This window comes from Equus caballus, chromosome 1 (genome assembly GCF_041296265.1).
Source record: "Equus caballus isolate H_3958 breed thoroughbred chromosome 1, TB-T2T, whole genome shotgun sequence".
Lineage (NCBI taxonomy): Eukaryota > Metazoa > Chordata > Mammalia > Perissodactyla > Equidae > Equus > Equus caballus.
The window spans coordinates 19,619,818-19,646,795 of NC_091684.1; the positions used below are offsets into that span (position 1 = coordinate 19,619,818).

General features: G+C 49.3%; 1 protein-coding gene and 1 long non-coding RNA gene across 5 annotated transcripts in view; one reads left to right on the forward strand and one right to left on the reverse strand.

The window, feature by feature from the left end:
- The first annotated feature begins 3,594 nt into the window (after nt 1-3,594).
- Nucleotides 3,595-8,186, forward strand: LOC138915241 (uncharacterized). The gene is made up of 3 exons (XR_011420918.1): nt 3,595-6,142; nt 6,708-6,838; nt 6,985-8,186. It is a non-coding gene; the product is annotated as an uncharacterized lncRNA (long non-coding RNA).
- An 11,944-nt stretch (nt 8,187-20,130) lies between these two features.
- The window catches only part of VTI1A (vesicle transport through interaction with t-SNAREs 1A), a 342,609-nt gene continuing 335,761 nt past the window's right edge, over nt 20,131-26,978 (reverse strand). For all 4 annotated transcript variants that reach the window (XM_001498407.6, XM_014733068.3, XM_014733066.3 and 1 more), the window contains one exon: nt 20,131-23,575. In XM_001498407.6, coding sequence (XP_001498457.1) covers nt 23,482-23,575 — 94 coding nt within the window. In that variant the 3' untranslated portion in view covers nt 20,131-23,481. The remainder of the gene's footprint in view (nt 23,576-26,978) is intronic.

A 26,978-nucleotide genomic window follows, 5' to 3' on the forward strand; every position in this document is an offset into this window, starting at 1 on the left:
TCTTGTGTTTTGGCAAACACTCAAAGGCAGGCAGAGGTGGGGAAAGCTTTATGGTGAACAAAAAGAAGCTTCGGGTGTGCCCTGATGGGAGGCTGTTGGCCTGGGGAAGCTGGAGGCAGGTTAGCTAGAAGTGGGGCGTGCTGTGTGGTTGGTTAGGGGTACATATTTGGCTTTCTCTGGTTGGTCCTAAGTTGGAGATGGGGACACAGATTAGGGAAGCCGTCAGTTATTAATCGAGTCCTGGCTCTTTGGGGCTGACTCTTACACAAGTAATTGTGTAGCTTCCTGGGTTGTCACTAGAGACAACTCAGCACATCTGACCTATAGCAGACCGGCTTCCTGGGCTGGTTATTATAGATGGAGGGAGCTGCCAGTTGTGAGTCAGGCTTCTGTTTTTATGTGTGGTCTGGCCAGTGTGCATTAGTATTTTCAGTCTCTCAGCCCTTAATTCCCAGCAGCCTATTTTACAGATGAGGAAACTGGGGCCCAAGGAAGTCAAGTAACGTGCTGCACTCCCTCAGCTGGGACAGGTATGGAAGCTGGGCTGCTGGGTCCCACACTATACCATCTCTCCCAGATTCCATGTTTGTCCTCGCTTTAATCCATTCCCACACGCCAGCCAGTGGTCCTTAAAGACATATATCAGATGGTATCTTCTCTGGCTTAAAACCTCCCAGTGCTACTTCCTCTTTCTCTTGGACTAAGACCCAGCCTCCATCTGCGACCCACGAGCTGGCAGATTCAGCCTGGCCCACATTTGGGGTCTCACCTCCTCCCCCTGGCTCCTCCAGGCTCTGCTCCAGCCCCCAGGGCACTCTCAGGCCTCCTGAGACCCCGCTTCTTCCCACCTTAGGGCCTTTGCTCTTCCTTTCCCTCTGCCTGGAACTCCCTTCCTGGTCCTCAGCATCCTTCAGGACACAGCTCAACTATCACCTCCTCTGGCCTAAGAAGCTGCTTCTGCAGGTCCGGACTGCATCACCCCTTCATCACCTGCCTGGCACTTTTCACAATCCGAAACTCTAGGGGCTTTTGGTTGTTTGTGGATTGTCTGCCTCCCCATAGACTGAAGGCTCTGTGAGAGTGGGGAGTTGACTTCCCTGTTCTGGGGTGTTCTCAGTGTCCGGCTCATAATAGGTGCTCGGTAAGCATGTTGTGAATGAATAAGTGAGTGAGTCGTTGACTCCTTCCTGCGGTGGCGGCTCTTATTCCTGAGATGATGCTCCGGCTCCCTCCGTCTGAGGGAAAGGGTACTGGGCAGAGCCAGCCTCAGGCTGTGGCTGTGGCGGCTGCCTGTGGGTCCCCTCCTTTGGGTGAGCTGGGCAGTGACTCAGCGAGCAGACCTCAGAGGAGAAAGTGGGGTGCTCCCAACAGCAGGTGCCCAAAGTAACTGAGGGTCAGATGCAAAACGGACAGACTGGGTGGTTTACTGCGTCCTGTCAAATCCTGGTGACAACCCTCCAAAGTCAGTTTTATCATCATCCACATGTCGTAGTCCATGAAGTGGGCCTCAGAGCGGTTAAGGAATTCGTCTGAAGCCCCAACTAGCCGGGGGCTGAGGTGGGCGTTAACCCACACCTGACTGCCTCGGGAGCAGTGTGCTTCTGCTGGGTACCCGAAGAGCTGGGAACCGCCCGTGTCCCAGGCCTGCTCCTCCGCCCCTCCTGCCCCTCTGGTTCCTCCTGTGTCCTCACTCTTGCCCTGGAGGCTCATTTCAACCTGCTGTCAACTGGTGGGGGTAACGTAGGATTGCTGAGGTCCTCTCCCCACTGCCCACCCCTTCCCTACCCTCTGTTACCATGAAGTGTGGGGCTTTAGGTTGTTTCAGCAAAATATTGGACACTAAATACAGGTTAGTGGAGGAAAGAAAATCGACACTATGAGATCATTCCTGGTCGCAATCTCTACAACACACGTGACACAACATTATGCAGTTTATAAGCACTTTTTATTCTTCAAGAACTCAGACCTGCTTCTCAGCAGGTACCATGTCCTTGGGTTTGCTCAGCCTGTCTGTGCAGAAGGCTCAGCTCCCAGCCCCTGGGGCCCCCTCACAGATGCGTGGGGTGGGCTCTGGCACTAAACCCTGGACGACCTGAGGCCTGTCCCAGGGCCTCCTTGGGGATTGGCTCCCCTACCTGGGCCTCCCCTGGGAGCAGAATGGGCAGGGCAAGGAGGGGTCTGGCCTTGGAGGCTTGGGCCCAGCCCTCTTGGGTCTGTCCTCGCCCGGGGCAGGGCTGGTCCAGCCCCCTGAGCACACCCGAAGAACCCTAGGCAGACGGAGAAGTGCACAGTACCCACAGCCAGGTCGCTTAACCATGGGTCTGGGCCTTTGCACTGCAAAGCCAAGAGCATGGACTCAGTTCCTTAATGCTGCACAACTTCAGCCTCAAACCCTTGGCCCAGGCCCAGACTGGGCTGGGCACTCCCCGACCCCACCACTGCCAGGTGCTCTCGCCCTTTCTTCTCAACTGCCGCAGGCTTCACTTCCTGATGACTCGGAGGCAAACCCAATCAGATACTTGCTCTGACCCTACTGCTTCAAAGACAAACTCAGTCCCTGCAAAGCCCCCAAATATGACTTCAGGACTATCTGTGGCTGGTAATTACCTATATGTCTCTAGGGACCTGGCGACAACAGAGCGGCTTGTCCTGTGTCCCCAAGACCAGCAGCTGCTCCCGGGGAGCCATTCTACTCACAGCCTTCCAGGCCAAGCCCTCTCGTTTTGCTGATCAGCAGACTGAGACCCAGAGGGGAAAGCAACTCGCTAGGGTCACACGGTTGATAGAGCCAGGAGCAGAATCAGGATGTCTGAGGCCCGGGGTGGCTCTCTTCATGATGGCTGGCAGCTCCGATTTAGAGGTGGAGGGTGGGCCCCACTCAACGACCCCTGGAAATCATGGAGCCTTCGGGACCCACCCCAGTAAGATGGGAAATGAAGTGTCCTTACGACATCCTTAACTGCCCCCGTCTAAAACCTTCCAACCTCTTCCCACCAGGTTGCTGATCTCCTTTGACTCCTTCTCCTGAAGCAAACTTTTTCTGAGACTTTATTCATACGGAGGTCAGAAGCAGCTTGGAGTAGGGCTCCTATCGTAACTCAGGGGATAAAGCCAGGACAGCGGAGTCCCTGAATCAGCCTGAAAACACCGATCCCCCTACCCCTTTGATGTCCCACCTATCTGAAGTTAAGTGCATTTCATTTTGCAACTGAAAATTGATTCCCAGTTTAGATCAGCCGTGGGAAGAGACAGACTCAAGTCATGCTCCACGTGGCCTGATTCAAACTTGGAAGTCCTGCTGGTTTGTGCTGATGTCACCCAACCAAGATCTGACATGAAACTACAACAGAAAGCTGGGGGGAATTTGCTGTGAGGGTGGAGGAGAGGAAACCTGAAGTTCGGTTTGATATTATTAGAGAGGCGAGCACATGGGACACGGGACCGGAAATCAGGAAGCTGCTCTTCTATTCTTGGCTCTGCAATTAGCTTGCTGTGTGCCCTTAGGCAGGTCACTTCCTCTCTCTGAGCCTCAGTTTTCTCATTTTATAAAAGCAAGTGGAGGAGCTCCAAGGCTCCTCCTTTCACTTCTAAAGAGCCCGTGATTCTGGCTTCGTCCCTGGCCATGGGTGAAGAAATCAAAGACTTGGTTTCGTTTGGTAACTTGGGCCCCTCAGCACTTCCTGGTTGGTGCTGGGAACAGGACGAGGGACTCTGTGACCAAGCTGATCTGAGTTTCAGGGAGGTGGCCAGCAGATTCGGCTGACGGAAACCTCACCCAAGAAGCGGACGGGGTGGATGTGGGACGGAAGACAGCTTAGTCCTGCCATCAAGGCTGTGATGGGCACCCAGGCACCGATGTTTATTCAGACTGGAGCTCCAGCTTTTGGAGGCTCAAGTGTCATTAGCTGCTGTTTTTGATCAACAGAAAGCAGTGAAAGCAACAAATAATATTGTCCATTTGCTGGCAATTTCAGCTGTTTGTGACATTTAATTAGCATAATTGACCTGAACTGGAACTTTTTCTCCACCTGAATTTAAAAATACATCCCTGTTCCCCGATCCCTGATACATATGAGAAATTTTCTTTTTTTTTAATGAGGTTTTAACTAAAGCCCAATATCAAAACGCCATATAATACTTTTATCTCATTGAAGACATTTGATGCTTATTAAAATATTATTGCTTTAAGGCTTATTTTGATTTTTTGCCCAAGAGTGTGTGCAGAACGTTGCTGCTCAGATAATAACAAAGAAACCTTAAACATGAAAAAAACACATGAAAGGTAATATGTTCCCCATTAGTCCCAGTATCATTTCCCCAGGATTACTGCTTTCCAAATATAGCATTAGTTTAAAAATAAAAGGCCGTTTACGGTAATGGGACACTTGCTACTATTTGGGAGCATATGGGCCCTCCAAGGGGCTTGCAGGACAGCTTCATTAAGCGGGAACTGCAGGGGAGAGGGCTGGCCTGAAAGAAAGACCCAGCATGTGTTCTCCAAGGCCCCCCAGATGGGCCACCTACCCTGACCCAAGGCCCGTGTCTAACAAGCCTCTTAATTCCTCTTTCAGAACTGTTTTTTTGTGCATTGTTTCTTCCAGAGATGAAAACATTTTGGAAGTTGACAAGTAATCAATTGGGGGCCGCCCGGGAAGAGAAGCGACATCCTGGAACTCCGCGTTCTGGCCTCAAGTGTGGGGGAAAGTGTGGCTGCCACCCCCAAACCCAAAAGGAAAAAGGGTCCTTTTGGGTTTGGGGGTCTCTTTTGTCCTGGGAGATCCAGGGGCGGCAAATTCCAGACGGGAAGATTGAAGTCATTCAGGAAGCACGTGGGCCCTGTGTGTAAGCTTGGTTTATTTGACCCGGACATGCAATTTTTTTGCTAAGGATGGCTCAAGTCTACTTTTGGATGGACGAGCTAATCTAGCTAAGGGACAGAACAGTCATGTACACAGAAGGGCTCTCTCAAGTGGCAGTGAGGGCCACTCTCTTTTGCTTCCACGGGCTGGCGGGTGTTGAACACCCACCGGAAGCTGCCAGCCTGCTGAGGGCCCCTGAAGAGACTCATGTTACACATTTGCTATTTTGGGCCAACAATGCAGGCCCCTTCCGGTTTCGGGAGCCGGTCTCCTGGCACTCATCAAGCGCCCAGATTCGAGAGGCCTCAGAGAGCCAGGGAGTGAGCTTCCAGCCCAAAGGGAAAGAGAAGCTCTCCTGGTTTTAAATCCCCAACCGAATGCCAACCATATCTTGTTGTCAGCAGAGAGAGGAAGATCAAGAGGGAGCGAGGGAAGAGAATAGAGAGGTGGTAACGAGAGCTAAAATTTATTGCCCTGAAGCCTGCATTCTTCCCAGACACAGGTGGCATTGCCACCGGGCAGGGGGCTCTGCTCCCCCAGGCACCGCCTCTGCCATGGGGAGAATTCCTTGCATGGAGCCAATCACAAGTTGGTCAGAGGTCGGAGGTGGTGTTTCTACCTCCATTTGGGACCGTCAGAATTTGGACCTCTTTGTTTGACCTCATCTAGTTACTGGTCTTGATGTCCTAATTCCTCCTTCAGGCCAAGAATTGCTCACTCCCCTTTGTACTCAGCCCAGAGGCTGGCACAGAGTGGGCAGTCAGCTTGCTTGAACTGAGAGAACAAGCCCCTCTGGGTAATGGTCTCATGAAAAGACCAGAGGCCTCGCGGGCGGAGCGGGTCCTGGGTTGGCTGCCTCTGTGAGAACGGTGATCGCTGCTTCCCTTTACTGAGCACTTAGTACTGTCCAGGCTCAGAGCTCAGCACGTCACATGGTTCTGTCATTCAGTCCTCACACCACTACCCCAACCGCCAGGCCTGGCTTGCAGGGAAGGGAACTAGGGTGTAGGGAGGCTGAGTAAGTTGCTTAAGCTCACACAGCTGGGAGCAGGGAGGCAGCCTGGCTCCTGCACCTGAGCCTTGGCCGCCCTGCTGAACCATCTTCCTTTCCTTTCATTGGCTCACAGTCCTGAGCTCCCAGCAGTGGCTCAAAAGCCCCTTGGAGGGGTAGAAGATGGAGTCAATCTGTTTGGAACGATGCTTAACTTGGTGTCACCGCATTTTTCTAGGGGCTCTTCTGCCTTGAGAGAGGATCAACATCACAGGAACTGAACATACAACCAGTAGGTACTGAGTACTTGGCTTCTAGTACTTTGATGCCCCAAGGAGAAATATAGGTCAGCCCCAGACATGATTCCTGCCATCCAGGAGCTCACATAGATGGAGAAAGAAACAACAAAGGGCCATATTAAATGGTCCAAAGAGGGTGATGCTTGTAAGGGAATTTACACAAAATGGAGGAGTTGAGATTCACCTTAGAAATCTCAGTCTTATTCATTACTCTGAGGATGGGGAAATAGAGGCGTAAAGAAGGAAAGCGATTTGTCCAGAGTCATCCATCTAGTTTAAAACAAAGCTGGGACCAGGCCTTAGTGGTCTCCACACTCCTAGCCTCTCATTCATTCCTCTAGTGGCTGGTGAGATGGAGGAGAAAGGTGGTTGGCAAAACGCTTCAAGGAAATAGGGACTTGAGTGGGAGCTTGAAGGAGTAGAGGCAGGCTAGCAAGCGAGGGAGTGTGAGGTCCCAGCAGGTAGAGAAATGGCAGGCACGTGATATGGGTGTGGGAAGATGGTGAGCTGGGTGGTAAATAGGTTGCATCCCCCAAATCAACCCTTACTGATGCGCAGAGGCTGCAGGGAATGCTGGGTTGAAGAGGATTCCGAGGATGAAAGAGAGCTGGGATCAATTAACAACGTCAGCCAGGAACGTGGGGGAAAGGAGGTCACCTCCTGCCTCGTGCTCGTCATCCTGGCATAAGGTGGGCTTAAGGGACAGTAACACGTGTTAGCTCTTTTGACAGATCCTGACTGGGGAGTGGACGGGGGGACTGGCTGCTGTTTATTAATTTCTCTTTTTTGGACAATTTCTTGCTCATTTTGACTCACCTGGTGCTGATTTCAGCAGACTTCCTGCATCTGTTCCATGGACCTGTCACCTGCTGGGGCAGTGGGGCCCAGCAGTCAGAGGGCCTGGGCAGGTGGAGAGCTCAGCAGCAAAGCTTCGAGGGACCCAGCAAGAGCCTCTTGATTCCTGCGTTTCAAATGGGCTCCAATGGCCACTGCCGGAAGAGGCCACATTTCTGCTGAGTCAGAGCCATTTCAGACTCCATTCACCTGTAATGAGTGAGGTTCTCCGGGAAACAGGACCATATTGGACTTGGGGGCCGCCCAGGTAAGGCGAGAGCACAATCTAAAAGCCAGAGGTTATGACTTTTCATCTAAGTCTTGGCTTTGAAATATTCAAACTCCCTTGGAACCTGCTTGGGTCAGTGCTGTCCTTCATTCTTCTGAGAAAGAGAAAAGTAAGTCCGACAGGAAGGGGCCTCTGGGCAGCTGGGTGGGGAGAGATGTGTGAGGCCCTTTGACTAAAGTGGATGGAGCGCAGGTGAGCGCCTGAAAGCACAGAGGCTGAGGGGGCTCAGGCTGGGTTCTAGCCCCCTTGGATCTAAATTCTGCAAGGCCCCTCTCCAGCCAAAGCACGAGCAGATGACACTTCCCAGGTCAGGGGTCCTGTTCACGTTGCGCGTGGTGCATTGCCCCGCCTCGTGGGTGTAATCTGACCTACCAGCGTGGAAGGCTTTGGGGGTTTTGAACTTGCCCGACATCAAATAATGCGCCCTCCTCGCTCGGGAGAAACTCCAGCCACTCTGCCGCAGCCTCGGAGGGCATTTGATTGTGGAGAACACATCAAACAGGCAAGTCTCCCTTATGAAAGTTTTACAAGAAAATCATTGAAGACCAGCAGAGCTACCCTTTCTCCTCCTCCTTGAATTCCAGGCCCCAGCCGATATTCTCGATTCCCGCACTGCAGTGCCGGCCGGCAGAGCGCTGGGCTGGCAGACGAGCCAACTGCGGGAACCTCAGCCCCGGGATCATTACACTTGCAGGCCACGGCTTGTGGGATCTAGTGATTTGGACATATTTTATTTAACCAGCTTAGTAAAAGGTAATATTCAGCAGCTGTGATCTATAGCAGCATTACAATTTTCAGGGTCAAGGAGGGATTTTGATATTAGGAGGTTGGGCAGAATTGCTATGAAATCTCATGAGCTGTCTTTAAAAATAAATGAGAAAATAGGTTATCCAAGAGTCATTGTAAGGGAAAAATCAATAGGCAGTGTCTATTCACTTGGGCTATCAAAATCCTTGAAATTTGAACAAAAGTTTCACGTTTAGTGTACTGTAGGTTTTGAAATATCAGCGCTGGAGGCTCGGTCGGTACAAATTCGTTGTGCTGTGCATCCAAACGAGGCCAGCCTCATGCAGCGGCTCAGCTCCCTCGTAACACGGGGGAGTGTCTTGGTGACCAAATTAGATGGGTAAAAGGAGACTCCTGGAGGAAACCGTTTCATCCAAGGCAGGCGGTCCCCCGCAAACATTGAGAGGCACCCGCGGTGCTGGGACCAGGTGGGGCCGGGTGGCTCAGGGCTCCCTCACAGCCTCCCTCTTGTCCAGTGCGAGGGGGGATCCCATGTGTCTTCTGCCCGAGCCATCCACAGTGCCTCCACCTTCGGATGGGAACAGGGTAATTCCACGGGGAACTTCCTGGTGGTGAACTTGTGGCTGAGAAGGTTGCCTGGAATGATAGTTGTTTCCCATTCATTCATTCATTCATTTGTTCAATAGTAATCTACTGAGGACTCGCTATGTGCCATGCTCAATTCTGGCATCAAAATGGAGAAATAAAACAGGTCTCAAAGAGCATGTTGCATACAGCCTAGTGGGGTGGACATTAACATAAACAGAGAAAGAAATACTTGATTATATATGGTGACAAGGAAAAAGGTAGGCTGAGAAAGACTCAAGTGGATCATCTTGAGACTGGGGGATGGGTTGGCAAAGGCTTCTCTGATGGTGTCTTTTAACCCTAGACCCGGAGGACTGGCGGGAGTTAGCCAGGCAGAAGTCGGGGGAAGGGGAACACTCACGCAGAGGGAACAGCACAGGAGAAGGCTCTGGGGTGGGAAAGAGCTTGCAGTGTTGGAGGAAGAAAAGGGGTGAGGGAGCTGGAGCAGGATATTGAGAAGTAGGGGAGAGATAGGGGGCAAGGGTCAGGTCACTCAGGGCTTGTGGGCCATGAGAAGGAATTATGATTAGAAAGGTTATGCCAAGTCAAAAAGTTTTGAGCCAGCAAGTTCTAAGATCTGATTTTCATTTTCGAATAATCACTGTGGCTATGGTGAGCTTGGACTACCTACTAAGCCAAAGTGGGGGGACCAGCTAGGAGGCTCTGACAGTGGTCCAGGTGAGAGGTGATGGCAGCTTGGACTAGGGGGTGGTGGGGATGGAGAAAAGGGGACTAGGATCCCACCGGTGTTACCGGGAGAACCCAGGTAGGATATGTCTTCTGTACTTTCCTTTTATGTGACAGTAAGTTGGGGACACAAGGCACTGGTGGCCCATCCTTAACTGAATCTCTGTTCTACAGATCTGTTGTTCCCTCCTCCACCCCTCCCCGATGGTAGTAGCTTTCTCAGGGACCATTCAGTCACCAAGGGCTCAAGATTCCATATGGACTCAGGCCCTGTTTACAGAATGAATGGATACTAGATCTTGTACATGTCTCATTTTTCAAATTTGTATAGATGTTATTGTTTTTGTTTGTTTGTTTTTTTGAGGAAGACTGGCCCTGAGCTAACATCCATGCCCATCTTCCTCTATTTTATCTGTGGGACGCCTGCCACAGCATGGCTTGACAAGAGGTGCTAGGTCCACTCCGGGGTTCCGAACTGGCGAACTCTGGGCCACCAAAGCAGAGTGTGTGAAGTTAACTGCTACGCCACCGGGCCAGCCCATAGATGTTATTGTTATGAATTCATTTAAAAGCATTTTATCACAGCATTTATAATTTCTCAGTCTCCATTTTCTCAGTCACTACATAAATATTTAATGTTTCCAGAGTGTCCTCAAATCTCCTTCAGGTTGCCGCACCTTTGGCAGTGGGTACGCTCCAGTCACGCCAACCAACCCAAACTGCCTTGCCTCTTCAGGTCTCTCTGTGACTGAATTCCGACGGCAGGTAATTGCCAGGTTTTGTGGTTCAATGTTGTTTTTCAGTCCCTGGTGCCACAGCTGACATTTAGTGTTAAAAAATAATTTAAAAAATTTTTTAATGAAATTTTTTTTTTAAAGATTTAATTTTTTTCCTTTTTCTCCCCAAAGCCCCCCGGTACATAGTTGTATATTCTTCGTTGTGGGTCCTTCTAGTTGTGGCATGTGGGACACTGCCTCAGTGTGGCTCGATGAGCAGTGCCATGTCCACCCCCAGGATTCAAACCAACGAAACATTGGGCCGCCTGCAGTGGAACACGCAAACTTAATCACTCAGCTACGGGGCCAGCCCTAATGAAATATTTTTAATGAATGAAGAAATGAATATCTTCCTTTTATTAATCTAAGGCATTCCTGAGATGTTTTAAGGCCCAAATCAGAAGACTCACTAAAGAATACAAAACAAAAACACCTCGCCCCCATAATATTTGTTCCCCATGAAGTTACAGAGCAGCCCGTTTAAGCAAGATGAGTGGAGTGGTGGTGGTTCATCACATGCCTGCTGGGGCCGGCCACGGTTCCCTAACTCAATCCTCATGTCAGTCCTTGTGGGGAGGCAGGGGGATGATACGTTCCCTACTTTACGGTCGGGGAAACTGAGGCTCAGTGAGGAGGTGAGTAGATTATCTCAACTCGCCAGTGAGGGAACTAGGTCTGTGATCACTCTGCGACTCCAGCTCTCAGAGCAATTAAAGAAGAAGGAAAAAACCCATAATTCAAAAGCAACTTGAACATGATCCTCCCAAGTTTCATCATTTAAAACAAAATGACAGTGTCTATATTCACAGTACAAAGACTGTAGCAGAGCACCGAACTGAGATTTACAACTCCCCTTCAGTTAGAAAGGGACTGCAAGATAAATCATTCAAACGGGAAAGATGGGAATAGCAGACTTTGCAATTAGGCATTTTATTTAACTCATCAAATAACACAAGTTAGTTCAGGAAACAACAATCAAAATGTATTACTTGTACTAATGATATGTAGAACCACATTTCCAAGAAATCTAATGAAAATAAATTACTTTGTGGAATATAGCAAATAAATAGGTTTTTACAAAAAATAACCCTGTGTCTATTAGCAAAAAATGTGAGGTTCTGGGGAAGGAGGCATTGTGGAGCTGGGAGGAATCGGAACTTGAAACTAATGCCTGAATGAGATGTGAGAAACAGCAGCACATTAATGGAAATTAGCAACAGACATTCTCCCGCCTTCTCCTTGTCCCCTTGGTTTTAGGAATGATTTCTGCCCATCCCCGAGACAGGCTCTGAGCACCGCTCCCGACACCCACAGTCTAAGTGATCCAGATAATGTAATCGCACCATCATTAGGAACCATGAAATTGCAATTCCTCGGGGAAGGAGCGCTATCGCTCAGTTACACAGAGAAGAGCGATTAATTAGCAGATCTCAGTTTAAAGCGACTATGTATTACACGGGTTCTAATCCCACTTTGGAGCAGCTCTCAGGCCTAAGGAATTATCTGGACAAAGTTGAGCTGGAGTCAGAAGACCCTACTCAAAATGAAATGAAGTGAAATAAGATACACATAAGCAAACAAAACTTTAAAATGATAGAGAGATCGTCCACTATCCAGGAGAAGCTGTAGAAGCCGAATGAGGGTCATCTAATTTTTTCTCTCTCCTGAAATGACTTTGTTGAGTATATAATTTAATATTTGGACTCCATTTGAGGCAACTTGATCTAAACGACTCATTCATTCATTCATTCATTCATTCCATAAATGTTATCTTAAAGTGACAGCACTTTTATAGAATATGACAGGCTGCTACTTTGGACCCACTCGACCTTTGGACAGTTGAGTCCTCAAAGGTCACACAAGGCAGACTGAAGGCTGCACTTGAACCCTCCGTGATGGTAGCTATGGAAACAATCCTGAAATGGAGATATCTTCCCCCTGGAAGTGTAAGTGGAATCAGGATTTTTACCACTCTCAAGAGGATGACAACCCTCAACCCAAATCTGGTTGGCACCCACCCTCCTCAGTGCTGGTACCTTTGTACTGAGCTCTGGAGTCCTGGGCCTCACTGGACAATAAAATGGACGGATGCAGAGATCAATGACTGGTCTTTTTATACTATGAGGCCCTTCGAGCCAGCCGACGTCTTTCCATGTCACAACTTGCCTGGATTCCAAATTAAATCTCTCTGGGTGCTTACGCCGCTACTCTGTATGGACGGTGGAGTTGGGGGGGGGCGGGGATGGCGGCGGCGGAGCTTTTAGACCGGGGCTTCAGTTCCAGCTCATAATTCCTCAGGAGAATACCTGGGGGAGAGACTGACTTGACAACGGTGGTTAAGCCTCTGTGAGGGGGGCTGAACCTCCTTTTAAGAAACAAGGGCTGTGGCAGCAAGCCGAGAAGTGGCACCACACACTGTTTCTAAATCTTTCATGGATTTCATCCAAGTGCATGTTCATAATGTGCCGTGAGCCAGGGAGGGGCAAGCACAATGTTAACAGTCTGGTTTCCTGATAGAGAAATTGGTGCCCAAGAGGGAAAGTGACTCACCCAGGCAGGACTGGCTCCATAATTTGAGAGATCCAAAGCAAAATGAACACGTGCAGCCCCTTGTTCAAAAGGCAAGAAAAAATGCTTTCTCCTTTCTTCCCTGGTCTCTCTCTCTCTTGACTTGTCATGATGTTTTAAATTTCCTAGTTAATGTCATTGGAAGTAAAGTCAAAATTTTAAGTTATTAGCATGAATTATATCATTCATTTCTATACTGTGCAATGCTGGTTTTAAGGGCAAATAGAATATTTAACATGTGTGTGGAATCACCAAATTTATACACCGCATTTCGGGGCTCGTCACAAGAGGGTGCCTCGAACTGCCTAGAAGAGTCAAGCCAGACTCAGGAGGATCAGAAGAGGAAGAGAGGGTTCCTCTAAGTATGGAGCTGGCCAGTGGGGCGCTCCTTCAGCGTGGGGATTCTCCAAGGGGGAGTGCAGACCCCACAGGTGCTGGGCCCTGCCTCGTGACTTGGGGCATGCACTTGCCCTCGAGCCTGGCAGCCAGGTTCCTTTCCTCCCCAGTGGCTGGACGGGCATGCTGTGCCCCAGGCCTGGGGCAGGAGGTCGATGCAGGCATCTCCGCCTTCCACAGGCCCCCTGGCCCAACCTTCAGCAGATGGGCGCTGCAATCTTCGTGCCAGGAGGCACTAGGTACACTCAGCACCTAGATCAGGGGTGGATTAAAGGCTCGTCCCCGCTGAGTTCTCCACTGAATGCACCCAGATGCTGCCAGCCTAGGGCGGGGATGGCAATCACCCTGCCCCAGCCCAAGATGCTGTGGGGTGCGCATGCCCGACCCAGACCATCCCCATGCCTGTGCCTAGGTTGGGGACAGGTTGGCAGCAGTTGCTGGGTGGGGGTGGGGATGAGAAGGCCTTGTAGTGTTGGGGTTCCAGCGGGCAGAGGCGCGAGCAGCTGAGAAAGGGACCCCAGAAGCAGGAAGGTGGTGGCAGGCAGGACTGCGCGTGAGCTGAGGCTCCAAGCCCCCGGTTCAAGATCCATTGTTCCACTCAACTTCATTTACAAAACACAATTACAAGATAACATTATTAAGAATTTCAAGACAGCAACTGCAGAGCATTAAACCCCAAGCATGGTGCCCTTCTGAGTGCAGTGCCCTGTGTGACTGCACTGGTCACAGGCCCATGACACCAGCCCTGCATGTAAGACCACTCAGAAGCTCAGCACGCCAAGTCTCCTGGTCTTCTAGGGAGGTTCTACATACCAAAGGCTGCCATATTACCCCCAGGCCCTTGGCCCTGGCTTTGTAGGGAGCGTACCCTTTCCACTGCCATGGATGACTGGAGCTGGCAGAGACCTTCCTTCCTGAGACTTTCCTGTTTGCTGGATGAGGAACTGAAGCCTGGAGCAGGGCATGACACGCATAAGGCCACATGTCAGGCTGGTGGCACAGCAGAGCCCAGAGCTCTGGGTATCTGAAGCCCAACTCAGCATGGAAGATGCCAGACTTTGGAAAAGACTAAAGCCTCATGGTGTCTCCCTGCCAGGCCGTTCCTGGGTGCGAATGCACTGTGGCCACAACCACCAGGACCCAGAAACATTTTCAGGGCTCCCCCGCCAGTTCTAAAGCAGCATCCTCTTAGCATCAGCTGCCAAGGCATTTCTGGGAGTCCCCTTTGGGCTCAGCGTCAGGGTGGGGGCTCTAAATATTATTTAATTATTTCTCACAAGATTCCTTTGGTGGTGGGGGGTGTCTAGTGATGGTGGTGGGTCAGAAGAGATTTCAGGGGCTTGAGGACAGACATGCTCTTCCCAGATGATGTCAGTAGCTCAGCTGAGGAGAGACCCAGCGTGTCCCCTGCCAATTTCTCAAAAGAGCAAAGATCAGACATTCAGGGAAAAAAATGATCATAGCCAATAGGGATAGAACTGAGTTCTTCTGTACATGTTGGCTTAAAAAATGTAAGTGAGGAACTTTAGCCCCCGTGGTGTGAAGGCCACACTACCAAGGAGGCCAGGCTTCCAGAATGTGGTGCTGTTTGAAGTTACACCTCCTTGTGCAGAGAAGAGAAGCCTAGCTGGAGGCTGAAGACCTGGAGTCTACTCCTGGCCCTGCCACTGATTTGCTGGGTGATCTTGAGCAAGTCTCATTCCCTCTCTGAGCCTTGTTTCCCTATCTGAAAATGAGCCAGTGTGCCTACACGGCCCCTAACGCCCATAACAGCTCAAAGGTTCCACGAATCTGAGCTCATCTGCTTTATTGGCTTTTGCATCCAACTGTCACCAAGGTGGCCCGGCACGGAGCTCAAGGGACTCTGATCTCATGTGTCCTCATTTGAAAACCCCGCTCTCTCAGGCTTTGTGGGTTTCATCTCCCCTCACAAAGGAGCTGAGGGAGGCCCGTCCAGAGGCCGGGGTGCCCAGGTTCCTCCTGTCCCCTGTCCCCAAATGCCACGCACCCAGACATCAAAGTTTCTCCACTGTCTGGGGGTGCTGATGGCGGGGGAGAGGGGTGGTGACCAAATCACCCACGTGCCCCAATCTGGATTCTGCTTCTATTTTCTCCTTTCCACACGGGGGACAGAGAGAGGAGAAGAAGGAGCGAGAAGCCTTTGAAAAACGTCTCCCGCTCCATTCGCTCAGCAATTCACTTGCTGCCGAGCCCAGCGACACTCCCGTGGTGCACCTCTTAGCTATTCGGCAGCGTTTTTCCCTTTTATGATATTTTGGGTTTCCGATTGCCTGCTAAGTCAAACCTTTATCATTTAATAAGTAGCAAAGAAAAAAAAAATCCTCCAAGTCAGTCCCAGTCTAAATGTCCCCATTCCTGTCCCCTGCCTCTCCTGGGCTGGTCCTGGACAAGGGGCTGGTGCTGATGGGGACTCACTTACTTGCATGCATCAACCCTAGTCATGCACTCATGGGGCAATTTTGCAAATGTGGCCATGGAAAGTGCAGGGAGGAAAGAACACACAGCACTGCGTTTGGTAGGGCCTGGCCAAGCAGTTCACGGAGATGGGGCATTCTTCTCAGGGCCAGCGGTGGATGCCGGCAGAGGCAGGGGCATCACCATGTGATTTCTAGACCTCAGGGGGACTTGCCTGAGATCAGACAGCAAGTCAGGACACTGGGAATGAAAACAGCTTTCTAACCTCCAGCCCTGGGGCTGGGGGACTGTCTTACTCGTTGTCTTATCTATCTCATTCACCATGTGTCTTTGGGGCCTGGAACTGAGTAGATACTCGATAAATATTTACTGACTAGATGAATAAATCTGATTACACCTCTCATGCTTCTAACAGGGCAAGGTTTGATGATTTAGAAGTCTTGGGGACAATACTGAGCTCGTGGAAGCCATCTGGCTCTCCTCGCTCTGTAATTTCTCAAGAGGGGTGGGCTTGGATGAAGAAGAGAAGATGGTAGTTAAGAAGAGCCAGGCGCTGATGGTCACGATGTCTCCGCTGTGCCGAGACCCCCGGATGGGGCGGTGTGGGGAGGGTCTGCTGAGGGCATAAATGATCTATTTGGGGCCCTTCCCCAAATGCCACACGGTGTGCTGCAGTGGTCTCGGCCTCCTCTCGCTCTCAGCAGGGCCAGGACAAGACGAGGCTGGCACAGCTCACGGAGGGAAGCTAGCTGCTGGACCCCACGGTTAACTCTTCCAACGCCACCCTCGCCTTCCTGCTCTCCCTGCTCCTCCTCAGCAATGGCACTGCTGTGGGATGTGCCAGAGGACCCTTGACCAGTTGCCTCTCCTTGGCAGAGCCCATGTGTTCTCAGACCCCTCACGTTTAAACAGCCTGAGCAGCCCTGCACCCTGGCCAGGATATGTGTGGGCTCCTAGGGCAAGGCTGTGTCCCCAGTAACCCATCCATTACCCAAAGGGCAGCTGACCCCAGGAGAAAGCTCCAGGGAGCTGGTCGCAGGGAACCCAGGCCCCTTTCCCTTGCATCCCTTCTCCCAAAGACCACCACTGGTTGCCTTGAGGAGTGGGTCTCTCCTCCCCCAAAACCAAAATCTCCCCCAGGAATTCAGTTCACCCAGAGGGATCAGTGGCTGATGGGGCTGAAGCTGCCTAGGGGAAAATGGATCTGCATTTTCACAGGGTTCAAGGTGAGAAACCAAAGGAGTGAATCTTCAAACTTGGGATTTCAGGTTATCTCCCAGCCTGGAGGGTGTCACCCGTGTAGGAGCCTGGCTGACCTTCCAATTGTACATCCCTCAGAGGATTAAGGCCTTGGCCACTTTCCGTATCCAGAAGAGAAGGGACCAAGGGAAGGGGATGGTGTGGTCAGAGCCTCAGGGCAGAGGGCTGGCAGGCTTCAGTCCCTGTGTGTTCACCAGCCTATGGCTGACGCTTCTCCACTGAATTTAGCAACCGCTCCCATCCCCCAAGGGAGTGATGGCTTCTAGCCACGTTCTCACCTCCTCTCCCTTCTGATGGTGTAAGACAGAAAGTTAACAGGAAAATGCAGTACAGCATGCCAAAGTGCTCAGCCCAATGCCTGGCATACAGCAGGCCTCTGTAAGTGTCAGCTGAGGATGCCTCTGTGGCCTGGGTCTGTGGCAGAACCTTTTGGAGAAAGCTGGAGCCCAAGGATATATTCATTCTCAACTCTGTGGGGCATCATCATGCAAAAAACATTTCTCTCCAACGCAGGTCCTTTTCCTGGCAAGATAAGTTAAAAACAAAAAGTTGAGGCAACAAAGCACTGAGCTGGAGAAGGGCCTTAGCTCCCCCCGTACTGTCCCCTCCTGAGCACACCTGGGGGAGGCTGGTGGGGGGGGGGAGGCGGGCTGCACTGAGCAGTGCCCATCCTGCCCCCAGGAAAAGTCCAGGCAGTTCTCAGCGGAGCCACGTGTGCAGCCGATCAATACGGGCTTCGGGGCCGCTGAGCTATTATTCACGCCAAAGGGCCTTGTTTGGATGAAGGGAAGGAGGGGGTGCAGGAGTTCACAGAATCACAGTCCAGAGCTCTGCATCCCGGCATTATCCCCTCTTTCTGTGATGCCTTCGTTACTTATGTAGTGCGAGTAACGAGGTGATTCAGGATAAGGAAGTGCTTTCCCCACAGCATGCTGAGAGCCCTGCAAGGCATGGCAGTGGGGGTTGTACGTGATTGGGCCGGGGTCCTGGGAGAGATGCACCCTGTCTTTCCCCTCCTTTGGCTTCTCCTGAAGAAGGCAATGATGGGCCCAGGGTGGCACAAAGTAGGGCTACTTGCCTGTGCCCCTCCCTCTTAGTATTCCCTGGGATGAACCCCATTTACCATCTCCTAACCCCTGGTGCTGGGGAATCCATCCTTAACCTGCACACCACCTGTTCCTCATCTCCTCATACATTCCCAACCCATTTGTCCTGCCATCTTGGTTTTGCTCCACCATCTTGGTTTGCCCTGCCATTTTGTTTTCACCTTATTTGCCTCTAGTAAGCTGGCTCTGGAACATTCACTTTGTTATTGACCTGGAATCCTAACAGAGATGGGCAGTCTCTCTTAGCACTCCCTGTGTCTTCCCTCCTCCACAACAGGAGAGGGCACTGACCCTGGCTCAATTACCCATTTCAGGACCCTGTATCCAGCCTTGGCTCCAATCACACACACAATTCTGCCCGTGCCTGGCTGCTCTTGGTTACCCTTCAATGTCTTCCCTCTTGGGTGCAGTGCCTATGGCTTCAAGAACTTTTCTGAGCTGTCCACACAGTCACTTGCTCTATTTAAAAAATGCTGACATCTTGTCTAAGAGCCACCTGACTAGTCACACAATGTGAATGGCCTCTGACAGGTACTACTGGTTTGAGCCCAGTGGGCTGCAGGCAGAGCAAAGCCACATAAACAAGAATGTTTCCTGGGGTTTAGTTTGAGTTTAGTGAGCTACACCATAGGGAGGGCTCAAGTTGAAGACTGGTGTCTCTTCTCAGGCAGTAGCCTCAACCAATGTCTCTGGGAGTTGGACTGGGGATGGCCTCCCACAGAGCCCTCCTTCCTTCTGGAAAAATGACTCTGAGCATACCTTCTGTTGAGGTGTGGAGGCCATCCCAAAGGTGGCAAGTTGTCCCATGGCTAATTTGGAGTGGACTGAAATGGAGGTTTGAGACGCCGTAGACCCTGGTGTGTCTGCCGCTTCTACACCCACAGTGATGGATGAGGCTTGAGGCCAGGCCTCACCTGGCTCACGCCTGCTGGATTGGCCTCTCCTGTGTGATGGCTCCTGTAGGACCATCTGTCCTTAGGTGGGTAATGCTGAGAGATGCTGTGCTAAGTGAGGAACAAGTACCATCTCTCCCCTTCACATCCATGGCATAGCTGCTCAAGGAGACTGGTCTTTCTGGGGATGAGTGGGTGGGAGTAGAAACAGGCTGGGAGAAAGATACTCCCTGTGTCCTAATATTGACCAGAACACCCCAGCCTTGAAGTACCAATGAACCAGGCCTCTGAGAGTGGCTTCCATGGTTACATGAAATTGAATCAAACAGGGTGACCAGATGTAGAGAGCAATTACAGAATAGAGAATGCCATTGACTTCTGACTTGGGATGATGATGATGATGATGGAGCTTTTTCCATCAAGCTCATAGCCCATGGAAAAACTGATCATTTCACCAATGGCAAGTCACAGAAAGGAAAAAAGGCAGAAGGTCAATCCCAGCAAAGCGTTGCTCCTGTTGTCTATTAGGGAAGCACTGTTTGCAATGAGCTCATTGACTACACAGAGACGCCCCAGACATCTCCCCATCACACCCTCCCTGCACGGGCTGAGCAGACACACAGTGTTTCTTTAAGAAGTTCCTACCCGCTCTCACGCCAACCACAGTCCTCCAACCACACACTCAGCTAAAGGGGAGCAAGTGCACCAGAGACGGGGACTCACAGTGGTTCCTCTGAAAGCAGCCTCAGCCACAACCGACCAAGCGTCCTCGGCTCTGCATACACATTTCTCCCAGGAAAGCCATCTCCAGCCCAAGCACCGGGTGCCCCAGTAGGCTAGCAGTTCAAACCAAAGCGATGAGGAAATCATTGCTCGTAGTTAATTCTCAACTACGTAGACAAACGGCCATAAATATTTATGACGGGACATTTCATTATTTAAAAATTCTGCTCTAAATTTCCACCTAACTCCATGAAGGATGCCTGCTGAATAGGTCGCAAATTAAGAACAATTATTTTTCTCCTCTGCATCTGACTAGAACTTACAGCTAAAGTCATTTAAAGGGGTTAACATCCACCTTAATTAAATATTAAATGTGCCTGTACCTGCTGCTATTGTTGCCCCTTCGAATAAGATATAACCTATTTTTGACAAGTTTTCATCTTTCTCTGTGGAAGACGCTACATGAAACCAAATCAGTGGCAAAGAGGAGAGTAATGAATAATCTATTTCATATTCCAACAGTACCCAGAGCTCGGAGTGGAAAAATATTCAGTCAGATGATGGCAAGAGGCTGCTGGGGTACCACATGACACAGCTAATGTTTAAATAATAATAATAAAAAAAGCGATAAACAAATCATTAGCCCTTAACAGTTGTTTAATGCAATTTGTTAATGAACGTAATGGTGGGGACTAATAATGAAAGAAAATAAAAACGTCTAAACAGGCGCCAAGTTGCTAGCGATGCGCAATTATTTCCTTGTCAAGTTTTTATGATTTAATGAGCCCCTCTGGGACTGACGGCTGTCAGTCAGTCGTGACTTTTTGACACCATTACAACTTCAAATACAGCAGCAGGCAGGCTGTTTTCCTCGGATTTGAAATACTGAAATGATCTGACAGTTTTAAAGAAAAGATGTGCAAAAAAAAAAAAAAAAAGGAGAAAGAGAGGGAGAGAAAGAGAGTTGCTTTTCTTTCTTTCTTTTCTTCCCTCTCCCATCTTCTAGGGGGTAGATAATCTCTGGATGCTGCTTGGTAATGAAAACCCAATCACTGAGGTCATTATCTGATGAGCTTTCTGGAACAGGCAGGCTTTTTCCCCCTCTTTATTTCTTTACTTAATGATAACCCTCAATGGGCTTGCCCCGCATGGGACGGCCAGAGCCGCACAATTTTGTTCACCATTAATTTCTGCCTTTGAAGCTCAGGGCTCAGAAGCAGTAGCAAAGCAAACCCCCCACCAAGCTGGTTCCAAAATAAGACAATCCAGCCTGCCTTAAACAGAATAGCAAATGGCCTCCCAGCCCAGGCCTGGCAGCTGACGTCAAGCCTGCTGCCTTTGCAGGAATTTGTCTTCACCGTGGAACATTTAAAACTCTTTACAACTTAAGAGACTTTAATTAAATTGCTTTTGATTCTGGAGAAGGGGAGCATTCGCTTTATTTATCCTGTCAGGGCAACTGTTTAGTCTGCATGAATTTTATATGGCAAGGCTTCCTCTTCCTCTTCTGCATCTTCATCTTCACCGCACCCCCCCTTCCCGTCAAACATCCTTTTTAACAAAGCCTTCCGACTTTAGAAATATTCATCAATTGAAGTCTACATATGAAGTTGCTAGAACCTTTCGCAGATCTATGACCCGCTTCGAGTTTGTAGGCTTTCTGCCTTCCCCGGTGGGGCAGGGAAGAAGGGAGAACAATTTGCTTCCACGGGGGCTCCTTTGAGTCTGTCCTGCAGCATCCGGGACGACTAGGTAGGAGTTCAGGGGCCTTCGGACCAGCTTCCTACAAAGCACTCCAGGCCAGGGGGTCTCTCTTGAGGTGGGTCTGATGGGGCTGTCAGGCCAACAGTTATCAGTTCCTATTCTTTCCACTTCCAAGGCTGAACTGCGGCACAGTCTCAGGCAACCACTGAGAAAGAGATGGAACCCCAAAGAAAAAGCCACTGAGACGTGAAGGATGCACTCCCTCCTCATTTCATCCACTTCAACAAGAACACGAGGTTTTAATGAAATATTTAGGAGCCAGCAAGTTTAGATGATCAGATCAACCTGCTTTGCCAGGTGGCCTCGGGAAGAGTCCGGAGGTGTGAGGTGCAGCTGCATAACTGGTTATATTCTTTAGCTAAGCTCAGCAGTTTCAAAGGAAGCCACCGGAGAGGATGGTATAATACCTGCCCACCATTACTGTTTCAGGAGGAGAAGATTATTTGTTTGTTTCCTTGCTTTTTAATGTTTTCTTCGATGTGCTTAGCACATACAGAATTCCGTTATCAGAATAAAAGATTCTTGCTGAGATAGATCCCTTAAGCCGGTAGGAAAAACAGCACAGCCTTCCCACTCCTTCGCTGTCCTACTTCGCTCTGCCAAAATCCCACACCGTCCCTGCGAAGTAAGGGCTGCAGCTTTATTTACACAATACTAAATGATTTATCTGAACACATGCAGGCCCTGGCCTGTTTCGATAAGTACGATTTCTCTGGTGGATTTCGCCATTCTGCATTTCCTCTCTAAACCATAATGGTTCTCTTCCGAGTTGGGGGGGGGGGGGGAGGAAGAACTGTTGCAGCCAGGTGATCTCAATCCATGGGCACAGGTGGTTAGCATTTTTTATGAAGAGAACAGGTTTGCTTTTCAAGGATTCAAAGCTTCCAATTATATTCAAAAGACAGTATGGACCCTGTAAGTGCCTATGAAGTCTTAAGAAAAAACATTTTGCTTTATGACTAGGGGGAAAATGACCTCAGCTTGGGCAATTTTAAGCCTGATCATAAATGAACTCATTTTGAACGCAATTCCCAGTTACTTTGGACAGAAAGAAACCAAAGAAAATCACAAAGCATGGTAAAGGTTTGAATACATAGTGAAGTCAAGAAGGCTTTGCTGACATTTGTTAGTAAAAAACCCAAGCTGTCCTTTTGTAACGCGCTGCAATCCCTTATTCTTTTACAGGAGATTAGTGAATCTTCTCCATACAGTTTATTTCTAGTGGATCATCTTACAGGACTCTACCATATTTATAATCACATTTGAAATTTCACACTGACAGCGTCATGTTCTTGCTCTTCCTGAAATATTCATGTTCTCTTTACATACTCGAATGGATGTGGAGAGAACCTTGTCAGACCTTTTGCATGTAGGAGGGCTGCTTTTGGGAGTGCAAATATTAAGACCGAAAGGATACAGAGATGCTTACACAGGTCAGGGGAGAGGAGGTCACAATTAAATACCGTGTCAGGGCGCACTTTGCCAGCAAATTCTGGGCAGTATGGGATTTTTGGAATGTAAGGGAATAGTTCTTGTAGCCAGTAATCAGAGTTGTGAAAAGAGGTTATTGGGCAGCCTCAGCAAAAAATATTCTTGGCCAAAAAATAATTATGCATAGAAAAAACAGGGAACATCCTAAGTCAATCTCCTGCACAACTGACATGACATATCCACCTTTACAATGAAAGCACTGAGACACATTGCCTCTATGCATTACGCCTGGGGAGAAACAGGGCTGGTCTCCTGGAGCTGGTCACTGGCTCTGGCCTCTGCTTTTCTCTGCATTTTTATCCTCGGACATCACAGAAGGGCAAGTCGGTGACAGGAGGTGTATGACAAACAGCACAGCCCATCAGAAGCCCCATCACTGACTCATCATGCCCTCTCCCAGACTAGGACCCCTGACATGTCCACAGGGCAAGGAAGACTGTCACCAAGGCTGTTTTGGTTGGGAGATGAAGTTACCAAATGGCAAATAAACATCACCTTCCCCTATAAAAACAAATCTGGGTGAAGACAAACCTAGAAAAAGAAACCCACCCACATGCACACAGGAATAGAAAATATTTTTACACTCTTTGCACTTCAGCTGAACAGTGGTGAGAGAGAGGGAGGGTCATTCAGGGCCTGTCAGCGCGAAAGAATGATTCATGTGACCATTTTGTCTTAATTACTCAGAACAAGCCGTTGTTGCTGGTTGCTGTTTATCGAGGAAGAGCAGACACATCAGCGTTTTCTGACAGAAAAAGTGATCGCTGTCAGGATGGTGATGACCAGGATGATGGCTAGGATGACGACCAGGATGCGGTTCTGGATGATTCTAGGAGAGAGCAAAGGAAAAAAAAAATTCACACAGATAAAAGGAGGACGTTCTAAAGATCATCCAAGACTAAGTTGACTAACCAAACGATGGCTTCGCAGGTGGGAGTGGGGAGCCTGGAGTGGGGTGTGGGGGTGTGTATGTGAGACCACGTAGTATTTTAGTTCTACGAATGGTCCACCAGGAAATGACTGACTCCACAGCGACTGTCACACTGCACCCGGAGAAATGCTTACTGCAAAGCTACAGTGAATCAAATGGCTTTCCAGGCTCGGAGTACCAGGTAGTAATCTTTAAGTGATCAAGGGCCCCATGCGAGTTTCTCTTTTTTAATTTAAAATGTGAGACAAGCTTCATTTTTTTGCACTGTTTCCTGTTAAAGTAAAAGACTCCAAGGAAACATATGTCAGTAAGGTACTTACCTGTACAAAAATACCTGGGGAAAAGGAAAAGAGAGACTTAGGAAGAAAAGGACAGGATTAAGAAGCAAGTGTCAAACCTGTAGCTCAGGCTGTGAAACCATCATCTGTCACTGGGGCTCAGGCTGCGTTATGCCGGGAGGAAACGTTACATTTGCTCCACAGCAAAGCAAGATGGAAATGAGAAATACTACAAAGTACCCGAGTGTCTCCTTTGCTTCGGTTGGTGGGCCCTCACCTCTAGGGATTCCATCCCCCTCAGTTCTGGCTCTGCCAAATGCTGATGGGGAACTGGGAGCTCAGAAGGAGAACCAGAGTGGAGACACATGCGCCCAGATGCCTGCAGAGAGCTTCTGATGAACTTGTTTCGTAATTTGTTACCTCGTTCTGGGAAAAAGAGGTCAAACATCAGAATGCTTTGTGGAGAGTTTCAAAGGGAACCTAGGTCAAACAGCCTTGCACATGCTTCTCTCCCAGAACCACCCACACAGAAACAGAGACAGAGTGGCTGGCAGTCTAGCAGGCTGTCCATCTGGCTAAGCCCCCTCAGCAAATCCACCCTCCTGTCCTCCGAATATCAAGCAGAGAAAGGTCTCTGCCTTAGCCTGACACAGAATACGGAACAGGCGGCTACCAAGGGGAGGAGTCAGGTGGGACTAGCCAGGCCCGAATTTAAGAGGGACCCCACCCTCCTACTTCGAATCTTCTGGAAGGAATCTTGGCAGGATGTTCACAGCCTTTTCTAGCTTCCGGATGAGTTTCTTTCTTGGAAGGATGATGACATCCTTGTGGTTTTAGTCAGATTCCTCTTTGCCCACCCCTTCTTCCCCAAACCTAAATGGATGGATGGAGACAGTGGCATCAGACAAGCCCACTCCCTCGTGGCCCCCTGGAAGGACTAGCTCTCTCTCCTCCTGACAGGTTACAAAATGATCACATTTGCTGACACGTCTTCCGCAAAACTGCTTTAGTGCCTGTGTCCACTTTCCTCGAAGGAGATGAACGATCTGCTCGGTCCTCATTTATCACGGAAGGCTCAGCTAAGATCTGTCTCGTTTATTTTCTCCCTTCCCCACTAGAAAGGCTGCGCCCTGACATTAATTCTTATGTGATGACAGCTAATTCAGACTTAACAGGCCATATTTACTCAAGAGGCAAGAAGATTCTCTGTCCTCAAAATAAATAAATAAAAACGGGACTTCACAGCTTGTTAAAGTGAGGCTAATTATGAACACTGATCGCTGCTACTTGGTGGCTCTGTTCAAAACCCAAATTGATTTTTTTCCCCCTTTTCTCTAGAAGGGGCAGAAGTCTTCAGAACAGTCCCTACACATCGCGTTCGCCCGTGTCACTGTCAAAATCTCTATTTACCACAGTCACCCACATCAAGCTTGCAAAGGAAATCAGCAAAATTGAAACTCAGCAGTGAAACAGATTAAAAGCATGAAAAGTCTTTAAAATTCTGCCTTAAGTAATATACGGTAGTGTGTCTCTTGGTTGACAACCATTTTATTTGTGGGCTGAGGGCCCCAAGGCATCCATGATGCTAATTTATAAAGGATTAACTGTGGGTGTTACTTGTTTAATCTGAGGCATAGTTAGAAAAATGAATACACAGGAATCCCAAAATCCTCAGCCCTTCCCTGGGCTTCCTAATTGGGCTTTCCCTCATCTCAAGGCAAAGAGGAGTGTGCTTCACTCATGATCTTTCCTAACAGCTCGTATCTTTAATGCACTCAACATACACCCAACCCCAAGATGGGTGACCCCACCGTTGGGTCACGGCTGGTCAGAAAGATGGAATTGTCCACTCCCTCCTTGGTGCATCCAGTCAGCTCCACAGCCCCAGGAAACAGCATGTTTGCTCTCACACTCGAAAGAGAACTGTCCAAAGAATGATAATGAAAGAACGCAGCCTTCCGTAATTATAATCACTCCATTTAATTGAGAATGGAGAAGAAATCTGTGCAAATTTAATTTGCAGGAAAATCTCAGGGAGTCTGTGTAGAAAAGGCTGAAGGTAAAAGTTGAAGTAAACCCCCAAGGATGTAACTTCACACCATCGAGCCTTCTCAGAGCACTCCTGTGTCTTCCCCCCCAAGCCAGGAGAAGAATGGCCCTCTTGGAACTGCAGCGTGTGCTGGTGATGGAGGAGGTCAGCCGGAGACAGCATTTGTTTTCAAACCAAAGGGTGGCAGATATTTGGGATGAAGGGTATAGAGGGGGAAAAAAAGAATTGGAACAGAGCTGGAAGAAAGCTTGACTCCGACAGGGCTACCAACCCAGCTTTGGACTTCAAAGGTTTGGGCAGGTATGGCCCCTCTAAGGACCAGAAAAGGGAACTGTTGGGGCCCTGTGGTGGAGAGGACAGAGCCAGCCTGGAGGGGAAACAAAGGCTGGCACCGGTGAGGCAGCCCAGAGAACACTCAGAGCCAGGAGCAGCAGGCAGGTATTGCTGTAGACAAAGCAGAAAGGAATGCAGAGTTCGGAGAGAATCAGAAAAAATGAGCCAGGAAGAGGGATTCCCAGCTAGTGAGCTAGAGAAGGAACTTTGGGGAAAGCCCAGAGTAACTTCCTTCTAACTTTGGGCTAGGGAAGCTTTATGTTCAACTAGGTTTGCAGCAAGCAGTCTTAATCTCCCTTTTGAAAATGCAAAGTGTGTTTACCCAGTAAATAATTTAAGAAAGAATATACACTTGAAAGAAGATATCCATTGAAACAGCCAGGCTAAATTGCCTCCAGGCAAAAACTTGTGCATTTGCATGCTGCATTCTATTAAGAGAGCACACTGTGGCTTTAAAAGAATGCAGAGCCAAATTAAAAGGAATGTGGGCCCGAAACATCAAGGATTCTCCAAGTTTACATTATGAATCACAGTGCTGTTGATACAAGATGAATTAACCATTTACTTTGAGGCTGAACTCACAAAGTACTATTGAAAATACTGATCCCCGCGTGGAACCCAGGGAGCGGCTAATCTTTCC